The following is a 23,584-nucleotide window of genomic DNA, read 5'->3' as shown; positions in this document are numbered from 1 at the left end:
GAGAGAGAGAGAGAGAGAGAGAGAGAGAGAGAGAGAGAGAGAGAGAGAGAGAGAGAGAGAGCGCAGCTCTGATACTGTTGTGGGAGGGGCCTAGAGAGGAAATCCCTTCAGGTAGGAGAGCTAAAGTTTTAACCCTTGAGTTATCTGCCCCATTCATGTTCTAGTCTAATGAGAGGAGTTCTTTTAAACTTCGTCTAGACTAATGATCTTTGACTCTGATGCTGGATTGGCTACTTGTTTTATAACCCTGAGTCCCAGAGCCCTCCTCCAGGAGCCAGCTGCGGAAATTCCGAGACAAAGAGCCTTACCTGGTTCCTGGATGAAGAAACAGGCAGCTCTACCTGGCCCACGCCAGAAAACCAAACAAAGAACTCTATCTGGCCCGCGACTGGAAAACTAGAGTTCTTAAACTTGAAACGCGGACTGGGAAAGAAAATTTCTCTAACACAGTCCCACAAGACCAGGCCATTGCATTCCAGCCTGGGCGACAGAGCAAAACCTATCTTCAAAAATAAAATAAACAAATAAATAAATAGGCCTTATAGTTTATCCAATATATGCCCTAGTTTCTTAGGGCATTTATTAAGTCTTTATGTCAGCTTCTCTGTTTCTATAGGAAACGTCATGATTTTTTTAAGCTGCTTATTCCTTTTTTGTATGCATTTTGCAACACTTGAAATAGTTTGTTCTTTTTTATTCTTTTGCTTAAGGAAGTAAAAAAATATCACAAATACAACCGACTCAGTTATATATAAGACAGTCCTTTTTTTCTCAAGGAAATCTCAGCGAACTGGCAAGTACAGAGAAGGAAAAAAATCTAGATGGTTGCTAAAGTACAGTTTCTCAAAAAGGATTATAGAGATTATAGGGAATCCTTCAAATCATCCTGATATGTGTGGTCACAAAAGAAAAGTTTACAGAGAAAGAATTAATTTAAGACTTCATCTTAAAAGATGATTTCTTAGGCATAGAAGAGCAATAAAGGATATTCAGAGAGAGTGCAAACACACAGTGACACAGCATAAAATATTCAAGAAGCTATCGCATATCAGTCAATTACTAATTGTATGTTGTCATTTCTTTTAGAAATCTGTGGGAATGTGACAAAAATTATAATCAAGGGACAATAAAGATAATTCATTTTCATCAATGTTGATTACATCATGTCTGTATTATGCACTGTCCTAGGAAGAACATGTGGGCAAAACTGATAGGCATGTCTCTGTCCTCTTTGAGTTTACCATCAAAGTAGCAAAGAATATAGGCGCCTGAAAGGAGTTAAACAGATAATCATAAAAATCTCGTGCGAGTACATAAAACTCTGATATACAAAGATAAGTTGGCATTTTGGTAGCAGTTCACAGACCAAAATGTTTCCTTTTTCTTTGTTGGATGAAATGTGATATCTGTAAATTCTATATATTGTGCTTGGGGTTCTCTTGTGTATTTGTTGTATATACAGAGTTGTTCAGAGGTGCATGTTACACATCAGAAATGTAGAATTAAAAATTTAGAAAGTCATTTTTTAAAAGGTGGTAACAAAAAAAATGGAGATAAATTAGAACAAAGGCAAAAACACCATTTAGGAGAAAAACGCTACACACAAGATAAGCTAAAAAGGCCCAATCCAAGCCAATTGCAGTAGCGACCAAGAGGAGTGGATTGATTTGAGACAGAATTAATGTAACATATATATCAAGGTAGCATAGATTTATTTTTGATGTGCTTGGTTTTGTTTAAAATGAAAGCAGTCAATACTATCCAGGGTGGAGAGAAATGGACACTGCTGGAGGCTGTATAAATTGTTACATCTCTTTTGGGAAACAAGTTGGTAATATATATGAAGAGTTCTCAAATTACTCATGCTCTTGACAGTTATTCTACTTTTGGGAATCAATCATATAGAAATAAATGAGAATAAAAAAATGTGTCTTGCATAAATAAGGCCAATAAAACATTATTTATAATCATAAAATAAATGAAAGTTGCCTAAATGTTCAGTTCAGGGGAGGTAGTTAAATATATTATGTGGAGTTTAAAAATCTTACATGTTAAGTAACATAAATCTAACAAGAAATTAAGTGTCCTATGAATTAAGTGTCACTAAGGATTATATTAAGTTAAAACATAAGAAGAATAGAGAGGACTATCAGAAGCATGTTTTTAACCCGAAATGACATGATTATTTTATAGTTTTCTTCTTTATATTCAAGATATTTTAATATGAACATGTATTCTGCTTATAACCAGAGATTAATGAAATTATCCTTATTAGAATATGGTGACCCATTTTCTTTAGTGGTAAGAAATAAAGTTAAAATTGATAATGATAATTCCTACCAGATTTCTGGCTTTATGTCTTGATATAAGCACTATGAAGCAGATTATATTTTGAAGGAAAAAATGTGCATGAATTTGGACTTCTGAATCAAGGAAGCTGTGAAAAATTTAAAGGGACACCAGGAAAACATTACAATGTGGCCTAGAAACTGAGAAACACACACACGCACACGCACACACACACGCACACAAAACAAAGCCATGTCTTAAGATAAAATGGCTAAAGTAGGATTTGTACAGTGAAATTCTGGATGGTATAAACATTAATAGGCAAATAAAGGAAACAATAGAAACGAGATGAAAAAGTAATCATTTTACTTATTGTACCTATCAATCCACCAATTTTTCATTTAACATATATTTATTATGAAATTATATGTCATGAACTAGTATAGATTCAGTAATACAAAAAGAAAGTATATCCCTCAAGAAGAGTACTGTGGAGCTGGGGAGCAGAAACATACGCAGACTTTGCAGTGCAGTTAATAGGTGAAAGCTGCGCAGAATCACCAGGGAGAAGAAAAAGGGAAGTGAAGAGAGAAAAGGACTCAGAATGCAAATAATATTACCAAAAGAGTCATTGTTTAGGAATTCATTATTTTTTGTATTGGAATATGCCTAATGGCTTCATGGAACATAGTCATTGAGGTAGACATTGTCCTTCAATTGGAATGACAGGAATAAAAGTGTGACCAAGTGTAAAAGAGTAAAGAGGATGTGAAGACAAAATGGGTGTGGAAATATCAGGCCTATGTAGTGCCATTAGCGAAAGGCTGAAGCTAAACAAGAGATGACCAAGCCGAGGAAGAGAAAATATGAAGTATTCAGAGGAATCTAGAATATTAAACTAAAAGACAGACTAATTGTTCACTTGAAGACTGTAAGAATACTTTTAGACTGTAAGAATATAAAAAATAAGTTGAAAAATTACCAATGGAGTATAATTTCACTATTCAAGTGATGAGTACAGTGAAAGCCCAGACTTCACCACTAAGCAATCTAGGTGTGTAAGAAATCTGCACTCGTACACCCCTCAAATATTTAAAATTTAAAAAATTTAAGTGTTTCCATAGCAGCAATAATCTAGGGAGTTGATGCTTTTTGTCTGTTTGAGGCAACTTGGATAAAGATTAGTGATATGAGAACCAAGGACGGACACTAAAAACAAACTTCAAAAGTTAAACATCTGAAGTAGACTGTTAGAAGAATGAGGTAAATGATGAAAACTAGGAATGTGCTTGAGTGACTGATCACAGTATCTTGGGAGAGATACAAATTTACATAAATATGATTTTGTCTGTCCTCAGCAGTTCATTTTTCAATACGGAACAAACCTACTATAGAATTAATTTGTGGCAAAATTTTTTGCAGATAAAGAAGTCAAATTGGAATATGAATATTAAAAGGTGAAAAAAATACTTTTATTTAGTCACTTAAAATACTCTATACAAAGACAAATAGCTTACTGGAAGCTGGAAGAGTTCAAATATATTCATACAATTTTCACTTCTATTATGATGGAGTAACTTGAAGAAGAACAATGTTTTTTCCAAGAAACACTAGTAAAGCCAGTTAATATATAAATCAAAACCAAACCAAACTAAATTAAAAAAAAAGCAAAAAACACAATTCTGAGCCTAGATTTTAGAGTAATGCTGAGGCAAATAGAAACTGAAGAGAAAAAGACCCCAGTGGGAAGAGAAGTAAGCCAATATTTTTAGCTTTTCTCTATGTATGACTTGAAACTCTTTACAAATCATTTTATTAGGCCAGCATAATACTCATATCTAAATGAGAAAAATATGTCAGAGTTTGGTACAGTGGTTCACTCCTTTAATCTCAACACTTTGGCGGGTTTTAAATGACTGCTTAAGGCCAGGAGTTTGAGACCAGCCTAAGCAATACTAGGCTCATGGGTGAAAGGTTGGGAATCTGGGAAGAGGGATAATACTGAAAGTCAGAAATGCCAACAGATTTGGTTATCAATAGTTTTAGAATGAGAAAAACAGAAATTCATGAAAAACTATCAAGAAAGCCATGGCATATATTGCCAAGGTTACAGTGAGAAAAGAGAATCAAGGACATAATTCTGACAAGTTATCAGGCTTTCTCCCTGAAGACATGAATTATTCAATGGCACAAGGCAGAAAAATAAGATGGTATGAAGATAGTAAAGACCAATGTGAACATATTTCTCAGTCTTATGGTGTTAAAAGGTTAAAAAAATGGAGTTTATAAACCTCTGAGAAAGGGTCCTGATAAAAACATTAGTGTGTCATTTGGAGTAAGTGGATATCTTCATTATTGAAATGGGGATGCTATAAAGGAAAATTAAGCATAACCAAAACTATAACCATAAAACAAAATGCACAATGTCTGAAATTCAATGACAAAAATAGATTATGATTAAAAATGTATATTGTCAACATTAAACAAATCACTCCATATACAACAAAGAGTTGCATCTAAAAGACAAAAAACAAGATAGAACAAAATAATATAAAATATTCAATTATTTGGGAGAGAAAGAGAAAACAAGAAAAAGGGTAATGAAAAACACACAGAATGAATATAAATAAGATAGAAAGGTGGTAGATTAAACTTCAATGATATAATCATATTAGATGCAAATGGTCTAAACAGCTTAATTAAGAGGCAGAGACTGTCAAATTACATGAAACGGCAAGATGAAGTCTATGTTGATGACATTCATTTAGACACATGAATAAGAGAAAAGTATACAAAATATATATTATGCCAATGCTGGTCAAAAGTAAACCAAATTGACTATATTAATATCAGACAAGACAGATATCAGACCAAATATTATTAAGATGGAAAAAAAGATAAATGTATTATTAAAAAGAGATATTTATCAAAATAATATAACATTCTTAAATACATATGTATATAATAGCAAACATTAAAGACATATGAAGCCAAAAAATTGAAATTGGGAGGGAAAATAGAAAAATTCACAATAATGCATTTCTGTATGACTCATGTGACAAAGAGCGTGGGAGAAATTAATAAGTAAATAAAATTAAATGTAAATAAAGTACAGCATGTCAGAATATGTGGGTTAGTAATAAAGTCAGAGAGAAATTTATAGCACTTCTTAGGAATGAAGAAAGGTCTCAAATCAATAATCTCAGTCTAATCTTAAAACTACAAAGAAAATAATCAATTTAAGCATCACAGAGAAAATAGAAAAAGATAGTAGCAATCAGTAAAATAAAAATCTGAAAAAAAATTATGAAACAAAGAACTGGATTTCAGAGAAAATCTAGCTCCAAATTGATCAGGACAAAAAGAGGCATAACACAAATAACCAATATCCAGCATAAGAAAATGTGTATTTCTACTGATTCTACCTATATTCCAAGATAATGTTCTGAACAATGTTATGCCAAAATATTTGACAATTTCGGTGAAGTTGATAAAATATTAAAAGACACAAGCTCCCAGTTAATTTCAAAATTTAAGTACATGACTCAAATAGTCCTACATCTTATAAAGAAATTGAATTTATAATAAGCTTTTTTACAAATTATACTCCAGTATCAGATGGCTTCATTGGTCAGTTGGTCAATTCTATCAAATATTTGTGAAAGAACTCATAACAATTTTGCCGAAACTCCTTCAAAAAATTTCAAGTGGAGGAAATTCTTTTCAATTCATTTTATTAGGCCAGCATAACACTATATCTAAATTAGAAAAATATTTCAGAGTTGAGCATAGTGGTTCACGCTTTCAATCTCAACATTTTGGCAAGTTGTAAGACAGCTTAAGGCCAGGAGTTCAAGACCACCCCAAGCAACATAGTGAGATCCATCTCTTAAAAAAGTATTAGCTGGACATGGTGGCATGTGCCTATAGTCCTCAGTACTCAGCAAACTGAGGTAGGAGGATTACTTGAGTCCAGGTGGTTCAGGCTTCAGTGAGTCATGATCGCACCTCTGCACTCCAACATGGGCAACAGAGTAAGATCTTGTCTCTATGAAGAAAAAATAAATAAAGTAAAAAAGAAAAAAGAAGTGCACACTAATATTCATAATGGACATAAATAAAATATTTTACCACATCAAACCAAAAGATATGCTAAAAGAATATTCAGATTGAACGAGTTGAGTTTATCTGAGGAATAAACATTGTTTTCACATTTGATACTCAACAATTGTAATTCCTTGTATTTTGTTGACATGAAATTTAAGAAGGACATGCTTATATTCTTTACTTTTCATGCCTTTATTTCTCTCTCCTAACTTCTTGCCTTCATTCCTCTAATCATGAAGACACACTACTTCTGGCCAGCAGACACCTCAGCTAAGAAGAGATCCAGCCCTCTTTCTGTGAGTAGCTATATCTTATCTGACAATGGGATTTCGTGGCCTTATTAAAAGCGTGATCAGAGGCTTTTGGCCAAAGGGGAAAGCCCCAAGTCTTGTTTGATAAAGTAGTATTGTAGTCCTATGAATATTTGGCAGTCTTGTCATCATCAATATTTTCTTATGATGGTATTTATCAAAATAGACCCAACTTTTCCTTAACAGTCAATCAGGTGGCTTTTTTGCTTCTACCAGCAATGTCACATCCCCAAAATTTCTCTGATTACAAGATTTTCATAAATTTGCTTAATATAATCTTTGACTTCGGCTTTTGAGAATTTAGTGACTTGTAGTCAGCTGTAGACTCAAGAATGTTCCATTGCTTATAGATGCAGGGAAAGTGCGCTCTCAGTACTTTATAAGTATGTGTACCTGTTTTTATTATATGTTACATGAGTGAAAGGTGATAATCTATTAAATATCTAACATCACTCAGAGCCATTTTCAGAGTTTAAGGAACATTATATACAGTTTGGTAGGCCACAAAATTAGGAATGTTAAATTAGATAAGAAAGTGAACATTTAAAATGATAAAGTAAATCCTAACAAATTGCAAATTACAAATAATATATATTAGATACAGGCATACTTCATTCTACTGAACTTTGCTTTATCATACTTAACAGGTAATTGCATTTCTATGAATTGAAGGTTTGTGGCAACCCTCCATAGAGTAAGACAATTGGTGCCATTTTTCCAATAGCATGTCTGTGTCAGTTCATGTCTGTGTGATATTTTGGTAATTCCTGCAATATTTTAAACGTTTTCACTGTTACTATATTTATTATGATGATGTGTGATCATTGATGTTCCAGGCCATGAACTGTACCCCATAAGAGAGTACATTTAATCAATGCATGTTTGAGTTCTGACTGCTCCACCAGCCAGCCATTCACCTAGTCTCTCCCTTTTTTCAGGCCTCATTTATTCCTTAGACACAAAAATATAGAAATTAGGCCAATTAACCCTGAAATGGCCTGTTCAAGTGAAAGAAAGAGTCACATGTATCTCACTTTAAGTCAAAAGCTAAAAATGATTAAGCTTAGAAAGAAAGGCACGTTGAAAGCTGACACAGGCTGAAAGCCAGATCCCTAGTGCCAAACAGGCAAGTTTTGCATGCAAAGGGAAAGTTACTGAAGGAAATTAAAAGTAATACTCCAGTGAACACATGAATGATAAGAATGTAAAACAGCCATACTGCTGGGATAGAGAAAGTTTTAGTGGTCTAAATGGAAGATAAAACCAGCAACAACATTCCCTTAAACCAAAGCATAATTCAGAGTAAGGTCCTAACTCTCTTTCATTCTGATGAAGGCAGAGAGAGGTGAGGAAGCCATCTCCATTACATAAAAGTAAAGGTGAAACAGCAAGTGTTTGTGTAGAAGCTGCAGACAGTTATCCAAAAGATCTAGCCAAAGGTGGCTACACTAAACATATTTCCAATGTAGGCAAAACAAGTTTATATTGGAAGTAAATGCAACACAGAACTTTCATAGTTAGACAGAAGTCAATGTCTTGTTTCAAAACTTTAAAGGATCATTTAATTCTCTTGTTAGAGGATAATACAGCTGGTGACCATAAGTGGAAATCAATGCTTATTTACCCTTCTAAATATCCTGTGGCCCTTAAGAATTGTATTAAATTAACTCTGCTTGTGCTCTATGAATGGACAACAAAGCTTGGATGACAGCATATCTGTTTACAGCATGGCTTACTGAATATTTTAAGCCCACTGTTGAGACTTATTGTTCAGAAAAAAAAATCCTTTCAAAATATTGCTGCTCATTGAGAATTCACCTGATCACTCCAGAACTCTGAGGGAAATGTGCAAGGTTTATATTGTTTTCATTTCTGCTAACTCGACATCCCTTCGGTAGCTGAGGGATTAAAGAGTAATATGGACTTTTTAATTCTCTTTATTTAAAGAACACATTTCATGAGGCAATAGCTGCCATAGAGAGTGATTCCTATGTTGTATTTGGGCAATGTGTCTTAGTCCATTTTCTGTTGCTTATAAGAGAATAAATGAAATTGGTTAGTCTATAAGAAACAAAATTTATTTTTTTCAGCTTTTGAGGCTGGACAGTCCAAGGTCAATGGGATGTATCTAGTGAGAACTTTCTTGCTGGTGAGAATTCTCAGCAAAGTTGCAATGAGGTGCATGGCATCACATGACAACAGTCCTGAGTATGGTGACTGAGGTCTCTTTTTCACCTCCAATAAAAGCACCAGTTACATTTCCATGATAACCCATTTTTTTGTTATCTAATTAATCCATTAATCCTGTCAACATGGATTAAATTCAGCTCCTAATTTACTAATGGGGCTGAATCCTTCTGACTCAGTCACCTCTTGACTCCATCTACCAATACTGTTATACTGGGAACTAAGTTTCAACATGAATTTTGGAGGCAAAAAATAGTCAAACCATAGTACAAGGTAAATTAAAAACTATCTGGAAAAAATCCAGAAACATCGTATTCTTATGGATTGGAAGAATGAATATCATGAAAATGACCATACTGTCCAAAGCAATTTATAGATTCAATGTAATTCTTATTAAAATATCAACATAATATTTCAGAGAATGAAAAAAATCTTAAAATTCATATGGAACTGAAAACTGATTCATATGGTCTTTAGTATTTTTATAGTTGAAATACAACAATGGTTTTTCATATCATTAGTCATGGTCGTAGTCCATGTGGGAATAATGACATGGGCTTTATTTTTATTAAGCATACATTTAGTTACAGGATTTGTAGGTTTTTCTTCAAAGCCTTCTCCTATGTATGGTGGACTAGGGTTGATTATTAATGGTGCTGTGGGTTGTGGTACTGTGTTGAATTTTGGTGGGGCTTTTGTAGGGCTAATTTTTTTTAATCTATCTGGGTGGTATAACCATTATTTTTAGTTATACTACAGCAATGGCTATTGAAGAGTACCCTGAAACATGGGGGTCATGTAGAGGCAGAAGCTCTATTGCTAGCAGGTACAGCCATGAGGATGGGATGGGGTGTCTGGTCCCACATTATGTCCCCACTAATATAGAAGAAGCTATACCTTAGCCACAGCAGATCAACAGTCAATCATTCTGGCTCCCAGCTTGTTTGTTGGATGTAGTTTCTGCAAAATAATAGAAAAGCTGAAAAGACCAAGGATCACCAGACCACGGTTTATATTCATATAGTGATGGTCACTTTGTTAATTTTGGGGTTCTGTCCTTATCTCTGGGCAGTGGAGCAGTGGTTCTGCATAGGGAAAGGGTGGTTAAAAAGACAAAAAGTTTTGCAGCTTTGCCTGAATGGACTGACTTTATTTGGAACACAGTGCAAAGAAGTACATGCCTAAAGGCATCCCTTAAATCACTGAAGATATTGGAGGAAAGCAACTACAAAGAAGCTGGTAGTTCTGCTTCTCCATAATTGCTCTCCTTCAAGGTCTTCAGTGATTTAAGCTAAAACTTCAGTAAAAAGAACTGAGGAACATGATAGTCAAGAATAAACCTTGTGTGCACAGTCATCTCTGACGATAAAAAAGGCTGCATGTGCACATCTCAGAAAGTAGGCTGTGCCCACTCAGAAGCAATCAAACAGGACAAGGGGATAAACTTTAAAAGATTCCAAAACTGCACACAAAGTAATCAAGACAAGGTAGAAACCTCATTGGCACAAGGAGCTTAAACAGATCCTCTGACCAAATCCTGACTAAAATGACCAAGCAAATCCTAGGAAGCCAGGCTAAAAATAAAAAATTATACTTATTCATTCTTCATAGTCTAGAAGATTGTATATATGTCCATGGCTGAACCTTCTCATGAACAGTGAGTGAGGAAAACTTTAAGCTACTTATCCCTGGCTGAATGTGAGGCAGAAAAGTAAGCTCACTGAGCTGTGGCAGTAGTTTCTAAATCACACACATATCCAAAGGCAAAGCATAAAACTTTAACTGGCTAGAGGATTTTATTACAACTTTTAATCAATATATGGCTTATGATAATCCAGGAGTGATAGACTGAAAAATAAAAATAAGGAAATAAATCTGAGCAGTTACACTAGGCTGCACAGTGGATGAAAAATATACTTTATAGAATAAATTGAGACAAGTTACAAAAACAAACAACAGAAATGGCTAAACAAAATGATGATGACACCACCCACCATGAGGAGTAGGGGAGCAATGAAAAGGAGCATCATCCAGAATTGCTACATTATATTATTAAAATCAATCATTGAGAAATTGAAATAAAGTACATAAACAAAACAAAACAGGAAAGCACAATCCACAGGCAAGACAAAAGAACAGGCAATAGAAAGTGACTTTGAAGAAGTCCAAAGCATGGACTTAGGCTATAATGATTCCAAACCAGCCATTTAAAATATGTTCAAAGAATCAAAGGAAAAAGTATTTTAAAATTTAAAAGGAAAATACAAAAAAGGCATGTCAAACAGAGTATACATGTGGCTAAAAAGTACAGAAGTGAAATGAATAATTTACAAAAGTCTCACAACAGTATATTTTGGCTGGCAGAAGAATCGGTGAACTTAAAGATGAATCAATGGTGATTATACATTCAGAAAACATAGAAAAAAAGAAAAATGAACTCAGCCTTAGAGAAATGTGAAATACCATTAATTCCATTATATAAGCAATACAAAAGTATTATAAGGGGAGATGAGAGGGAAAATGACAAAAATATTCAAAGAAATAAGGCTAGTTACTGAAAAATTTCCATAATATAATAAAAAAACATTAATCAAGTGTCAAGAGAAAATCTCTGCAAATTTCAAGAAGGATAAATGGGAAGAGATCTGACCTAAATCAAAATGTTGAAAGAGAAAATGCTTGAATAACTTTTCAGAGGAGTGAGAGAAAAAGTAATACATCATTACTAGAAAAACCTAATACAAATACCTGTCTTGTCATTAGTAAAGTAGAGGCCCAAAGGCAGTGGGATAATATATTCAAAATATAGAAAGAAAAGAAAATAACCCTGTCAACCAAGAATCTTATATCCAGTTCTTATATTTATTTAAATTGTTTAAAAATGATGGCAAAATAAAGCCATGTCCAGATAAACAAAAAGTAAGAAAATTTGTTGCTAGAAACCTACTTACAAGAACATTAAAGAAAGTTCTTCAGACTGAAAGCTAGTAATAACAGGTGGTAATTTGAATACACATGAATAAAGCAAAGTTATAAAGATAATAGAGGCTTTTAACAAAAGCCAGTATTTTGTATGTTGTGTCTCTATTTATTCCTCAATATATTTAAAAATAAAATTCATTAAATAATATGAATATTACTTCATTCTTGAGCAAATAACACAATGATAATATTAATAAAAGTAACAGAAAATGAAGAGAAGTAGAAACAAAGATGTATTGGAGTAAAGAAATGTCACTCAATGGTAACTCAAATCCATAAAATATATTAATGTAAATAAGAATAATTAAAATCAGAAATTTATCACAGATATAGAAACTAGATATAGATGATATAGATATAGACATTCTCATTTTTAATCTCATATTTAGTAAAGGAAACACATAAAAACTATAACAATATATTTCTGAATTGTAACATATAGAAGTAAAACATGGATAACAGTCAGACTTTAAAAAAAGCAGGATCTACACATAAAATTTTCTATGTTTAATTAATGCTAAGTATAAACCTGAACTTGATTTTGATATGTTGAGATATATTATTACAAGCCTTAGTAACAATTGATAAACTAACTAAAAAATATAGAGATAACTAAATGAATTAAAATTAGAAAGTAAATCATATAGCATTAGTAAACACAGAAATAAAAGAGAAACAAAAAAGTCATGGCATATAGATAAATGCAAAATGGAATATGTAAATATCAGCACATCAATAGTAGCATTAAATGTGAATAATTGAAAGTTCACATCATCAAGTTGGATATTAAAACAACATACAATTATCCTTTTAAATCTTAATTCAATATCTAATTTGAATATTAGGTAAAATAAAGTTAAAAATACGTGAAAACTAGGGACTGGAAAAAATATATTATTATACCATTAAAAAGATGCAGTGACTATACAAATGTCAGACATCATAGACTTTAAAACAAACACACATAAACGAATTATAAGAAGGAATATTTTGTAATAATAAAAGTGATAATCCATCAGGAAAATATAATGATTAAAAATATGTTTGTTATATCTGAGTGAGTTAGAAGGGGAGTACCACACTCTGAGTTTCAATTGAGAGTCCTTTATTGTCAGTGTCCTTTATTGTTAACTAGGATTAAACATATAAACACTGACTATATAAATATTTAGGCAAGAAAGATCAATCAATTGAACCAAATGACTTAAATTTATATCTTATAATATCATAAAATAAAAACTAAATAAAATTGTCTCTAAGGAAATGTGACATAGATATATTGTATATTAGAAAACATGAGAGAATTATTAAAATAATCATAATTTGTGAAAGGAAGTCCTAAGAAAGCTGTAAAGCATAATATGCATAAATAAAAGAGTAGTAGCTTTGATCACATAGAATGAAACTGATATTCGTAGGGGAATGATATAAAGTTTAAACACACACCAGATCATATTAAAACATGAATAAGTTGAATTAACTTATAAAAATAAACTTGTAAAATATCATAATCTAATCAAAACAGAGACAATGGAAATGAATATGCAGCTTAACAATGATTGAACATCAACAAATCGATAATATTTGTATGTGTATCAAATCTCTCTCTTTCTTGTCTCTCTGGTGCTGTTTTAAATTATGTCTACATAAAAGCAAATGAAAACTGAAAATAATTGTCCACCCATCAGACTGGTAAATGTGAAAATAAATATTATAATATTGGCTGACATACTAGCACAACCACAGAAAAGTAAAGTAAGGAAAACCAACCATGGCCACATAATGTAACATTCCACAAACCCAAAGACAAGGGGAATTAACCATTTCCCCATAATGAGATTTTCTTCTCCAAAAGGATGACATCACAGAAAAAAAGTGAGACAAGATGGCTTGTTTAACATTCATGTTTATTACCAAAACAACAGAAATTGCATCATATGTGCAATATTTAAAGCATTTTAGTATTTACCCTCTGCATGAAATCTTATTTATATAAAAGTGATTTTCTCATTATTTTACCCTTTAATCATTACATGAATCCCTCCCACCTGACATCTCAACAGTCTTTCTACGGGTTGGAGCTTCTAATTCCTCGTTTTTCTTCTCTCTCTCTCTTTTTTTTTTTTTTGTTTCTATTTTTTAATTACTTTTATAATTTTATTTTTAATTGACATGTAATAGTTATACATATTTATGGGGTACATATTGATTTTGCAAAACATATAACATATAGTAATCATATCAGGGTAATTAGCATATCCATTACATCAAACATTTATCAGTTTTTTGAGTCGGGAACCTTCCAAAGTATCCTCCTTCTAGCTATTTGAAGCTATATAATATATTATTGATAACCACAGTCATCCTACAGTGCTATAGAGCACTAGAACTTATTCCTCCTATCTAGCTTCATTTTGTTTAAAAAAATCTCTCCCTATCCTCCCTTCCCCCTGCCCTTCCCAGTCTCTACTGTCCTCTGTTCTACTTTCTTTTTTTTTTAATTGCATTTTAGGTTTGGGGGTACATGTGCAGAACATGCAAGACCGTTGCATAGGTACACACATGGCAGTGTGTTTTGCTTTCTTTCTCCCCTTCACCCACATTTGGCATTTCTCCCCAGGCTATCCCTCCCCACCTCCCCCTCCCACTGGCCCTCCCCATTTCCCCCCAATAGACCCCAGTGCTTAGTACTCTTCTCTCTGTGTCCATGCATTCTCATTTTTCATCACCCACCTATGAGTGAGAATATGCGGTGTTTCGTTTTCTGTTCTTGTGTCAGTTTGCTGAGGATGACGTTCTCCAGATTCATCCATGTCCCTACAAATGACACAAACTCATCATTTCTGATTGCTGCATAATATTCCATGGTGTATATGTGCCACATTTTTCCAATCCAGTCTATCATCAATGGGCATTTGGGTTGATTCCAAGTCTCTGCTATTGTAAGCAGTGCTGCAATGAACATTCGTGTACATGTGTCCTTATAGTAGAACGACTTATAGCCTTTTGGATATATACCCAGTAATGGGATTGCTGGGTCAAATGGAATTTCTATTTCTAAGGCCTTGAGGAATCGCTACACGGACTTCCACAATGGTTGAACTAATTTACACTCCCACCAACAGTGTAAAAGTGTTCCTTTTTCTCCACATCCTCTCCAGCATCTGTTGTCTCCAGATTTTTTAATGATCGCCATTCTAACTGGTGTGAGATGGTATCTCAATGTGGTTTTGATTTGCATCTCTCTAATGACCAGTGACGATGAGCATTTTTTCATATGATTGTTGGCCTCATATATGTCTTCTTTCGTAAAGTGTCTGTTCATATCCTTTGCCCACTTTTGAATGGGCTTGTTTGTTTTTTTTCTGTAAATCTGTTTGAGTTCTTTGTAAATTCTGGATATCAGCCCTTTGTCAGATGGGTAAACTGCAAAAATTTTTTCCCATTCTGTTGGTTGCCGATTCACTCTATTGATTGTTTCTTTTGCCGTGCAGAAGCTGTGGAGTTTCATTAGGTTCAGTTTGTCTATTTTGGCTTTTGTTGCCAATGCTTTTGGTGTTTTGTTCATGAAGTCCTTGCCTACACCTATGTCCTGGATAGTTTTGCCTAGATTTACTTCTAGGGTTTTTATTGTGCCGGGTCTTATGTTTAAGTCTTTAATCCATCTGGAGTTAATTTTAGTGTAAGGTGTCAGGAAGGGGTCCAGTTTCTGCTTTCTGCACATGGCTAGCCAGTTTTCCCAACACCATTTGTTGAACAGGGAATCCTTTCCCCATTGCTTGTTTTTGACAGGTTTATCAAAAATTGTGTGGTTGTAGATATGTTGTGTTGCCTCTATTGCCTCTGTTCTGTTCCATTGGTCTATATCTCTGTTTTGGTACCAGTACCATGCTGTTTTGATTACTGTAGCCTTGTAGTATAGTTTGAAATCCGGTAGTGTGATGCCCCCCGCTGTGTTCTTTTTGCTTAGAATTGACTTGGCTATGTGGGCTCTCTTTTGGTTCCATATGAAGTTCGTGGTGGTTTTCTCCAGTTCTGTGAAGAAAGTCGATGGTAGCTTGATGGGTATAGCATTAATTCTGTAAATTACTTTGGGCAGTATAGCCATTTTTACGATATTAATTCTTCCTAACCATGAACATGGAATGTTTCTCCATCTTTTTGTGTCCTCTCTGACTTCGTTGAGCAGTGGTTTGTAGTTCTCCTTGAAGAGGTCCCTTACGTTCCTTGTGAGTTGTATTCCAAGGTATTTTATTCTTTTTGTAGCAATTGTGAATGGCAGTTCATTCTTGATTTGGCTTTCTTTAAGTCTGTTATTGGTGTAGAGGAAGGCTTGTGACTTTTGCACATTGATTTTATATCCTGAGACTTTGCTGAAGTTGCTTATCAGTTTCAGGAGTTTTTGGGCTGAGGCGATGGGGTCTTCTAGGTATACTATCATGTCGTCTGCAAATAGAGACAATTTGGCTTCCTCCTTTCCTATTTGAATACCCTTTATTTCTTTTTCTTGCCTGATTGCTCTGGCTAGAACTTCCAGAACTATATTAAATAGGAGTGGTGAAAGAGGGCATCCTTGTCTAGTGCCAGATTTCAAAGGGAATGCTTCCAGTTTTTGCCCATTCAGTATGATATTGGCTGTTGGTTTGTCATAAATAGCTTTTATTACTTTGAGATACGTTCCATCGATACCGAGTTTATTGAGGGTTTTTAGCATAAAGGGCTGTTGAATTTTGTCAAATGCCTTCTCAGCATCAATTGAGATAATCATGTGGTTTTTGTTTTTGGTTCTGTTTATGTGGTGAATTACGTTTATAGACTTGCGTATGTTGAACCAGCCTTGCATCCCTGGGATGAATCCTACTTGATCATGATGAATAAATTTTTTGATTTGCTGTTGCAATCGGTTTGCCAATGTTTTATTGAAGATTTTCGCATCTATGTTCATTATGGATATTGGCCTGAAGTTTTCTTTTCTTGTTGGGTCTCTGCCGGGTTTTGGTATCAGGATGATTTTGGTCTCATAGAATGATTTGGGAAGGACTCCCTCTTTTTGGATTATTTGGAATAGTTTCAGAAGGAATGGTACCAGCTCCTCTTTGTGTGTCTGGTAGAATTCAGCTGTGAACCCATCTGGACCTGGGCTTTTTTTGTGTGGTAGGCTCTTAATTGCTGCCTCGACTTCTGACCTTGTTATTGGTCTATTCATAGTTTCAGCTTCCTCCTGGTTGAGGCTTGGGAGGATGCAGGAGTCCAGGAATTTATCCATTTCTTCCAGGTTTACTAGTTTATGTGCATAGAGTTGTTTGTAATATTCTCTGATGATGGTTTGAATTTCTGTGGAATCTGTGGTGATTTCCCCTTTATCATTTTTTATTGCATCTATTTGGTTGTTCTCTCTTTTATTTTTAATCAATCTGGCTAGTGGTCTGTCTATTTTGTTGATCTTTTCAAAAAACCAGCTCTTGGATTTATTGGTTTTTTGAAGGGTTTTTCGTGTCTCAATCTCCTTCAGTTCAGCTCTGATCTTAGTTATTTCTTGTCTTCTGCTTGGTTTTGAGTTTTTTTGATGTTGCTCCTCTAGCTCTTTCAATTTTGATGATAGGGTGTCAATTTTGGATCTCTCCATTCTTCTCATATGGGCACTTATTGCTATATACTTTCCTCTAGAGACTGCTTTAAATGTGTCCCAGAGGTTCTGGCATGTTGTGTCTTCGTTCTCATTGGTTTCGAAGAACTTCTTTATTTCTGCCTTCATTTCGTTGTTTATCCAGTCAACATTCAAGAGCCAGTTGTTCAGTTTCCATGAAGCTGTGCGGTTCTGCGTTGGTTTCTGAATTCTGAGTTCTAACTTGATTGCACTATGGTCTGAGGGGCTGTTTGTTATGATTTCAGTTGTTTTGCATTTGCTGAGTAGTGCTTTACTTCCTATTATGTCATCAATTTTAGAGTAGGTGTGATGTGGTGCTGAGAAGAATGTATATTCTGTGGATTTGGGGTGAAGAGTTCTGTAAATGTCTATCAGGTTTGCTTGCTCCAGGTCTGAGTTCAAGCCCTGGATATCCTTGTTGATTTTCTGTCTGGTTGATCTGTCTAATATTGACAGTGGGGTGTTAAAGTCTCCCAGTATAATTGTGTGGGAGTCTAAGTCTCTTTGTAAGTCATTAAGAACTTGCCTTATGTATCTGGGTGCTCCTGTGTTGGGTCCATATATGTTTAGGATCGTTAGCTCTTCTTGTTGTATCGATCCTTTTACCGTTATGTAATGGCCTTCTTTGTCTCTTTTGATCTTTGTTGCTTTAAAGTCTATTTTATCAGAGATGAGAATTGCAACCCCTGCTTTTTTTTGCTCTCCATTTGCTTGGTAAATCTTCCTCCATCCCTTTATTTTGAGCCTTTGTGTATCCTTGCCTGCGAGATGGGTTTCCTGGATACAGCACACTGATGGGTTTTGGATTTTTATCCAATTTGCCAGTCTGTGTCTTTTGATTGGTGCATTTAGTCCATTTACATTTAGGGTTAATATTGTTATGTGTGAATTTGATACTGCCATTTTGATGCTAGCTGGCTGTTTTGCCTGTTAGTTGTTGTGGATTCTTCATTATGTTGATGCTCTTTAGCAATTAGTGTGATTTTGGAATGGCTGGTACTGGTTGTTCCTTTCTATGTGTAGTGCCTCTTTCAGGAGCTCTTGTAAAGCAGGCCTGGTGGTGACAAAATCTCTGAGTACTTGCTTGTTCACAGAGGATTTTATTTTTCCTTCACTTCTGAAGCTCAGTTTGGCTGGATATGAAATTCTGGGTTGAAAGTTCTTTTCTTTAAGGATGTTGAATATTGTCCCCCACTCTCTTCTGGCTTGCAGAGTTTCTGCCGAGAGATCTGCTGTGAGTCTGATGGGCTTTCCTTTGTGGGCGACCCGACCTTTCTTTCTGGCTGCCCTTAGTATTTTCTCCTTTATTTCAACCTTGTTGAATCTGACGATTATGTGCCTTGGGGTTGCTCTTCTTGCAGAATATCTTTGTGGTGTTCTCTGTATTTCCTGCAGTTGAGTGTTGGCCTGTCTTGCTAGGTGGGGGAAATTTTCCTGGATAATGTCCTGAAGAGTATTTTCCAACTTGGATTCATTCTCTTCGTCCCCTTCTGGTACACCTATCAAACGTAGGTTAGGTCTTTTCACATAGTCCCACATTTCTTGGAGACTTTGTTCATTCCTTTTTGCACTTTTTTCTCTGATCTTGGTTTCTTGTTTTATTTCATTGAGTTGATCTTCGACTTCTGAAATTCTTTCTTCTGCTTGGTCAATTCGGCTATTGAAACTTGTGTATGCTTTGCGAAGTTCTCGTATTGTGTTTTTCATCTCCTTTAATTCATTCATTTCTCTCTAAGTTATCCATTCTTGTTATCATTTCCTCGAATCTTTTTTCAAGGTTCTTAGTTTCTTTGCATTGATTTGAAACATGTTCTTTTAGGTCACAAAAGTTTCTCATTATCCACCTTCTGAAGTCTAATTCCCTCATTTCATCACAGTCATTCTCCATCCAGCTTTGTTCCCTTGCTGGTGAGGAGTTTTGGTCCTTTCTAGGAGGCGAGGTGTTCTGTTTTCAGGTGTTTTCCTCCTTTTTGCGCTGGTTTCTTCCCATCTTTGTGGATTTATCCACCTGTCGTCTGTGTAGTTGCTGACTTTCCAATTGGGTCTCTGGGTGGACCCCCAGATTGTTGATGATGAAGTATTTCTGTTACTTGGTTTTCCTTCTACCAGTCTAGCCCTTTTGCTGTACGACTGCAGAGGTCCACTCCAGGCCCTGTTTGTCTGGGGTACACCGATAGCAGCTGCGGAACAGTAGGGATGCTACCAGTTTCTTTTTCTGCTATCTTTGTCCCAGAATGATGTCTGCCAAATGTCTGTCTTTTGGATATAGAGGGGTCAGGGAGCTGCTTGAGGAGACAGTCCATACTTTATAGGAGCTCAAGTGCTGAGCTGTGAGCTCTGATGTTTATTCAGGGCTGTTAGGCTGCTATGTTTAGTTCTGCTGCAACAGAACTCAAAAAAATCCCTTTTTTTCTCAGCTGCTCTTTCTGAAGGGGTTGGTGCTTTATTTTTGAGTGTCTGCCGGGTTGTCCTGCCCAGATAGGAGGCAGTCTTGTCCTGCTGGTGCTCCGCCCTGCTTGTGTGAGGTTTACCCTGTTTCTGCGGTCTCCGCCCTGCAGCCGCGGGCTCCGCCCTGTGGCGGAGTCTCTCTGTTGTACCGGGTTGCCTCGGCAACGGCAGGCTGCGTCAGCAATGGGCGTGTACCTCAGTAGGGGCTGATTGTCTCGGTAATGGCGGATGCCCCTCACGCAGGGAGCTGCGCCTTAAGGTAACCTCCTAACAGCGAGCGTTTGGAATTCCATTTTGTTTGTCTCACTGCGCTACCCCTAATGCTTTGTCCTGGGCTGGGTCAGTGTTCAAGTCCCGTTCAGTCTCAAGTTCAGCCCTCTCAGGTCTCAGGTTGCCAGTTCAACGGGGCACCCAGAACAGTGCCCTTTTGTGCGGACCTCTGTGGAGCGCCTCTGTGCTCCGGCGCGGGCCGCAGCTGCACCGGCTGCTGGCTACACCAGTCAAGATCTCTGGCTGGCATCCCGCATTTGTTTTATATCTGGGAATTCCCCCGTTCTGTGGCCAACAAAGGTCCATCTGGAAATGCGTCCCTGACTCACCTACTCCACACATCCAGCGAGAGCCTCAATCCTGGGTTGTTCTCACAGCGCCATCTTGAGTCGTCCTCCTCTTTTTTTTTTTTTTGAGACGGAGTTTCGCTCTTGTTACCCAGGCTGGAGTGCAATGGTGCGATCTCGGCTCACCGCAACCTTTGTCTCCTGGGTTCAGGCAATTCTCCTGCCTCAGCCTCCCGAGTAGCTGGGATTACAGGCATGCGCCACCATGCCCAGCTAATTTTTTGTATTTTTAGTAGAGACAGGGTTTCACCATGTTGACCAGGATGATCTCGATCTCTCGACCTCATGATCCACCCCTCTCGGCCTCCCAAAGTGCTGGGATTACAGGCTTGAGCCACCGTGCCCGGCCCTCTTCTCTTAATTATAGATTGTTACGCATCTGGCCTGTTGTGTTCCGCGTCTGACCTGCTGCATTCCAAGCCTGACCTGCTGCGTTCCAAGCCTGACCTGCTGCGTTCCATGTCTGACCTGCTGTGTTCCGTGTCTGACCTGCTGTGTTCCTGCTGTGTTCCACGTCTGACCTGCTGTGTTCCGCGTCTGACCTGCTGTGTTCCGCGTCTGACCTGCTGTGTTCCGTGTCTGCCCTGCTGTGTTCCGCGTCTGACTTGCTGTGTTACGCCTCCGACCTGCTGTGTTACGCCTCCGACCTGCTGTGTTCCGCGTCTGACCTGCTGTGTTCCTGCTGTGTTCCGCGTCTGACCTGCTGTGTTCCTGCTGTGTTCCGAGTCTGACCTGCTGTGTTCCGCATCTGACCTGCTGTGTTCCTGCTGTGTTCCGAGTCTGACCTGCTGTGTTCCGCATCTGACCTGCTGTGTTCCGCGTCTGACCTGCTGTGTTCCTGCTGTGTTCCGCGTCTGACCTGCTGTGTTCCGCGTCTGACCTGCTATGTTCCGCGTCTGACCTGCTGTGTTCCGCGTCTGACCTGCTGTGTTCCTGCTGTGTTCCGAGTCTGACCTGCTGTGTTCCTGCTGTGTTCCGAGTCTGACCTGCGGTGTTCCGAGTCTGACCTGCTGTGTTCCGAGTCTGACCTGTGGTGTTCCTGCTGTGTTCCGTGTCTGACCTGCGGTGTTCCTGCTGTGTTCCGAGTCTGACCTGCGGTGTTCCTGCTGTGTTCCGAGTCTGACCTGCGGTGTTCCGAGTCTGACCTGCTGTGTTCCGAGTCTGACCTGTGGTGTTCCTGCTGTGTTCCGTGTCTGACCTGCGGTGTTCCTGCTGTGTTCCGTGTCTGACCTGCTGTGTTCCGAGTCTGACCTGCTGTGTTCCGAGTCTGACCTGCGGTGTTCCTGCTGTGTTCCGTGTCTGACCTGCGGTGTTCCGTGTCTGACCTGCTGTGTTCCGAGTCTGACCTGCTGTGTTCCGAGTCTGACCTGCTGTGTTCCTGCTGTGTTCTGAGTCTGACCTGCTGTGTTCTGAGTCTGACCTGCGGTGTTCCTGCTGTGTTCCCTGTCTGACCTGCGGTGTTCCGTGTCTGACCTGCTGTGTTCCGAGTCTGACCTGCTGTGTTCTGAGTCTGACCTGCTGTGTTCTGAGTCTGACCTGCTGTGTTCCTGCGGTGTTCCAAGTCTGACCTGCTGTGTTCTGAGTCTGACCTGCTGTGTTCTGAGTCTGACCTGCTGTGTTCCTGCGGTGTTCCAAGTCTGACCTGCTGTGTTCCTGCTGTGTTCTGAGTCTGACTTGCTGTGTTCCTGCTGTGTTCCAAGTCTGACCTGCGGTGTTCCGTGTCTGACCTGCTGTGTTCTGAGTCTGACCTGCGGTGTTCCGTGTCTGCTGTGTTCCGAGTCTGACCTGCGGTGTTCCATGTCTGACCTGCGGTGTTCCGTGTCTGACCTGCTGTGTTCCAAGTCTGACCTGCGGTGTTCCGTGTCTGCTGTGTTCTGAGTCTGACCTGCGGTGTTCCGTGTCTGCTGTGTTCTGAGTCTGACCTGCGGTGTTCCAAGTCTGACCTGCTGTGTTCCTGCAGTGTTCCAAGTCTGACCTGTGGTGTTCCTGCTGTGTTCCGAGTCTGACCTGCAGTGTTCCGTGTCTGACCTGCGGTGTTCCGTGTCTGACCTGCTGTGTTCTGAGTCTGACCTGCGGTGTTCCTGCTGTGTTCTGAGTCTGACCTGCGGTGTTCCATGTCTGACCTGCTGTGTTCCGAGTCTGACCAGCGGTGTTCCATGTCTGACCTGCTGTGTTCTGAGTCTGACCTGCTGTGTTCCGTGTCTGACCTGCTGTGTTCCGAGTCTGACCTGCGGTGTTCCGTGTCTGACCTGCGGTGTTCCGTGTCTGACCTGCTGTGTTCCGAGTCTGACCTGCTGTGTTCCTGCTGTTTTCCGAGTCTGACCTGCGGTGTTCCGTGTCTGACCTGTGGTGTTCCATGTCTGACCTGCTGTGTTCTGAGTCTGACCTGTGGTGTTCCATGTCTGACCTGCAGTGTTCCGTGTCTTAATTTAGATAAGACCAATGAAATAGCTGATGATAGTTATCAGCATGATATTGATATGGAAATTTACCTAATAAGGAAACAAAATTTTATTCAATTTTCACTTAACATAAATTTACTGTAAAATGTGTAATTGAGTATAAAACAAGAAATAATGAAAATGGATAAATCTCTTTGCCATGGTTTATATTTATATTTCTCATTGACCAGTAAGGAACTCTGTTTCACTGAGATATGGAGAAAAGGACATGATAATCATACAGTAAAATGTCTTCAGAAAAATTAAACAGAATAGTTAGAGATGCATCAACAGAACACTAAGTGTAGAATTTATTACATGGCCATGGGAAATTGTATAAGTCAAATATTACAGGGCAAAGCAAGATAAATGAGTATGTAAGTTTGAATGAGTATAATTTTAAAACTAACAATGATAGACTGGCCTGTAGTTTTATTTGCATATATATTTACATAAAATATATGTTTCTTGACTGAACTACATTCAGGAGAAATATTCTAACAAAACCCAACATGAGAAACACCATTTGCTTTCTAAGTTTATCACACAAAATTG

General features: G+C 37.5%; 1 protein-coding gene across 1 annotated transcript; it reads right to left on the bottom strand.

Annotated features, from left to right (window-relative positions):
• Positions 1–5,670: 5,670 nt before the first annotated feature.
• Positions 5,671–22,988, bottom strand: LOC144578616 (uncharacterized). The gene is made up of 4 exons (XM_078345174.1): positions 22,796–22,988; positions 20,571–22,690; positions 9,792–9,854; positions 5,671–6,337 (listed from the first exon to the last, which is right to left on the bottom strand). The coding sequence occupies exons 1-2, from the start codon at positions 22,986–22,988 to the stop codon at positions 20,946–20,948; spliced, it is 1,938 nt and encodes a 645-aa protein (XP_078201300.1). The 3' UTR covers positions 5,671–6,337; positions 9,792–9,854; positions 20,571–20,945.
• Positions 22,989–23,584: the final 596 nt, after the last annotated feature.

The sequence above is a fragment of the Callithrix jacchus genome, chromosome 1 (assembly GCF_049354715.1).
Source record: "Callithrix jacchus isolate 240 chromosome 1, calJac240_pri, whole genome shotgun sequence".
NCBI lineage: Eukaryota > Metazoa > Chordata > Mammalia > Primates > Cebidae > Callithrix > Callithrix jacchus.
Note: the sequence above shows the minus strand (reverse complement) of the source record. Positions and strands in the feature narration are given on the sequence as shown.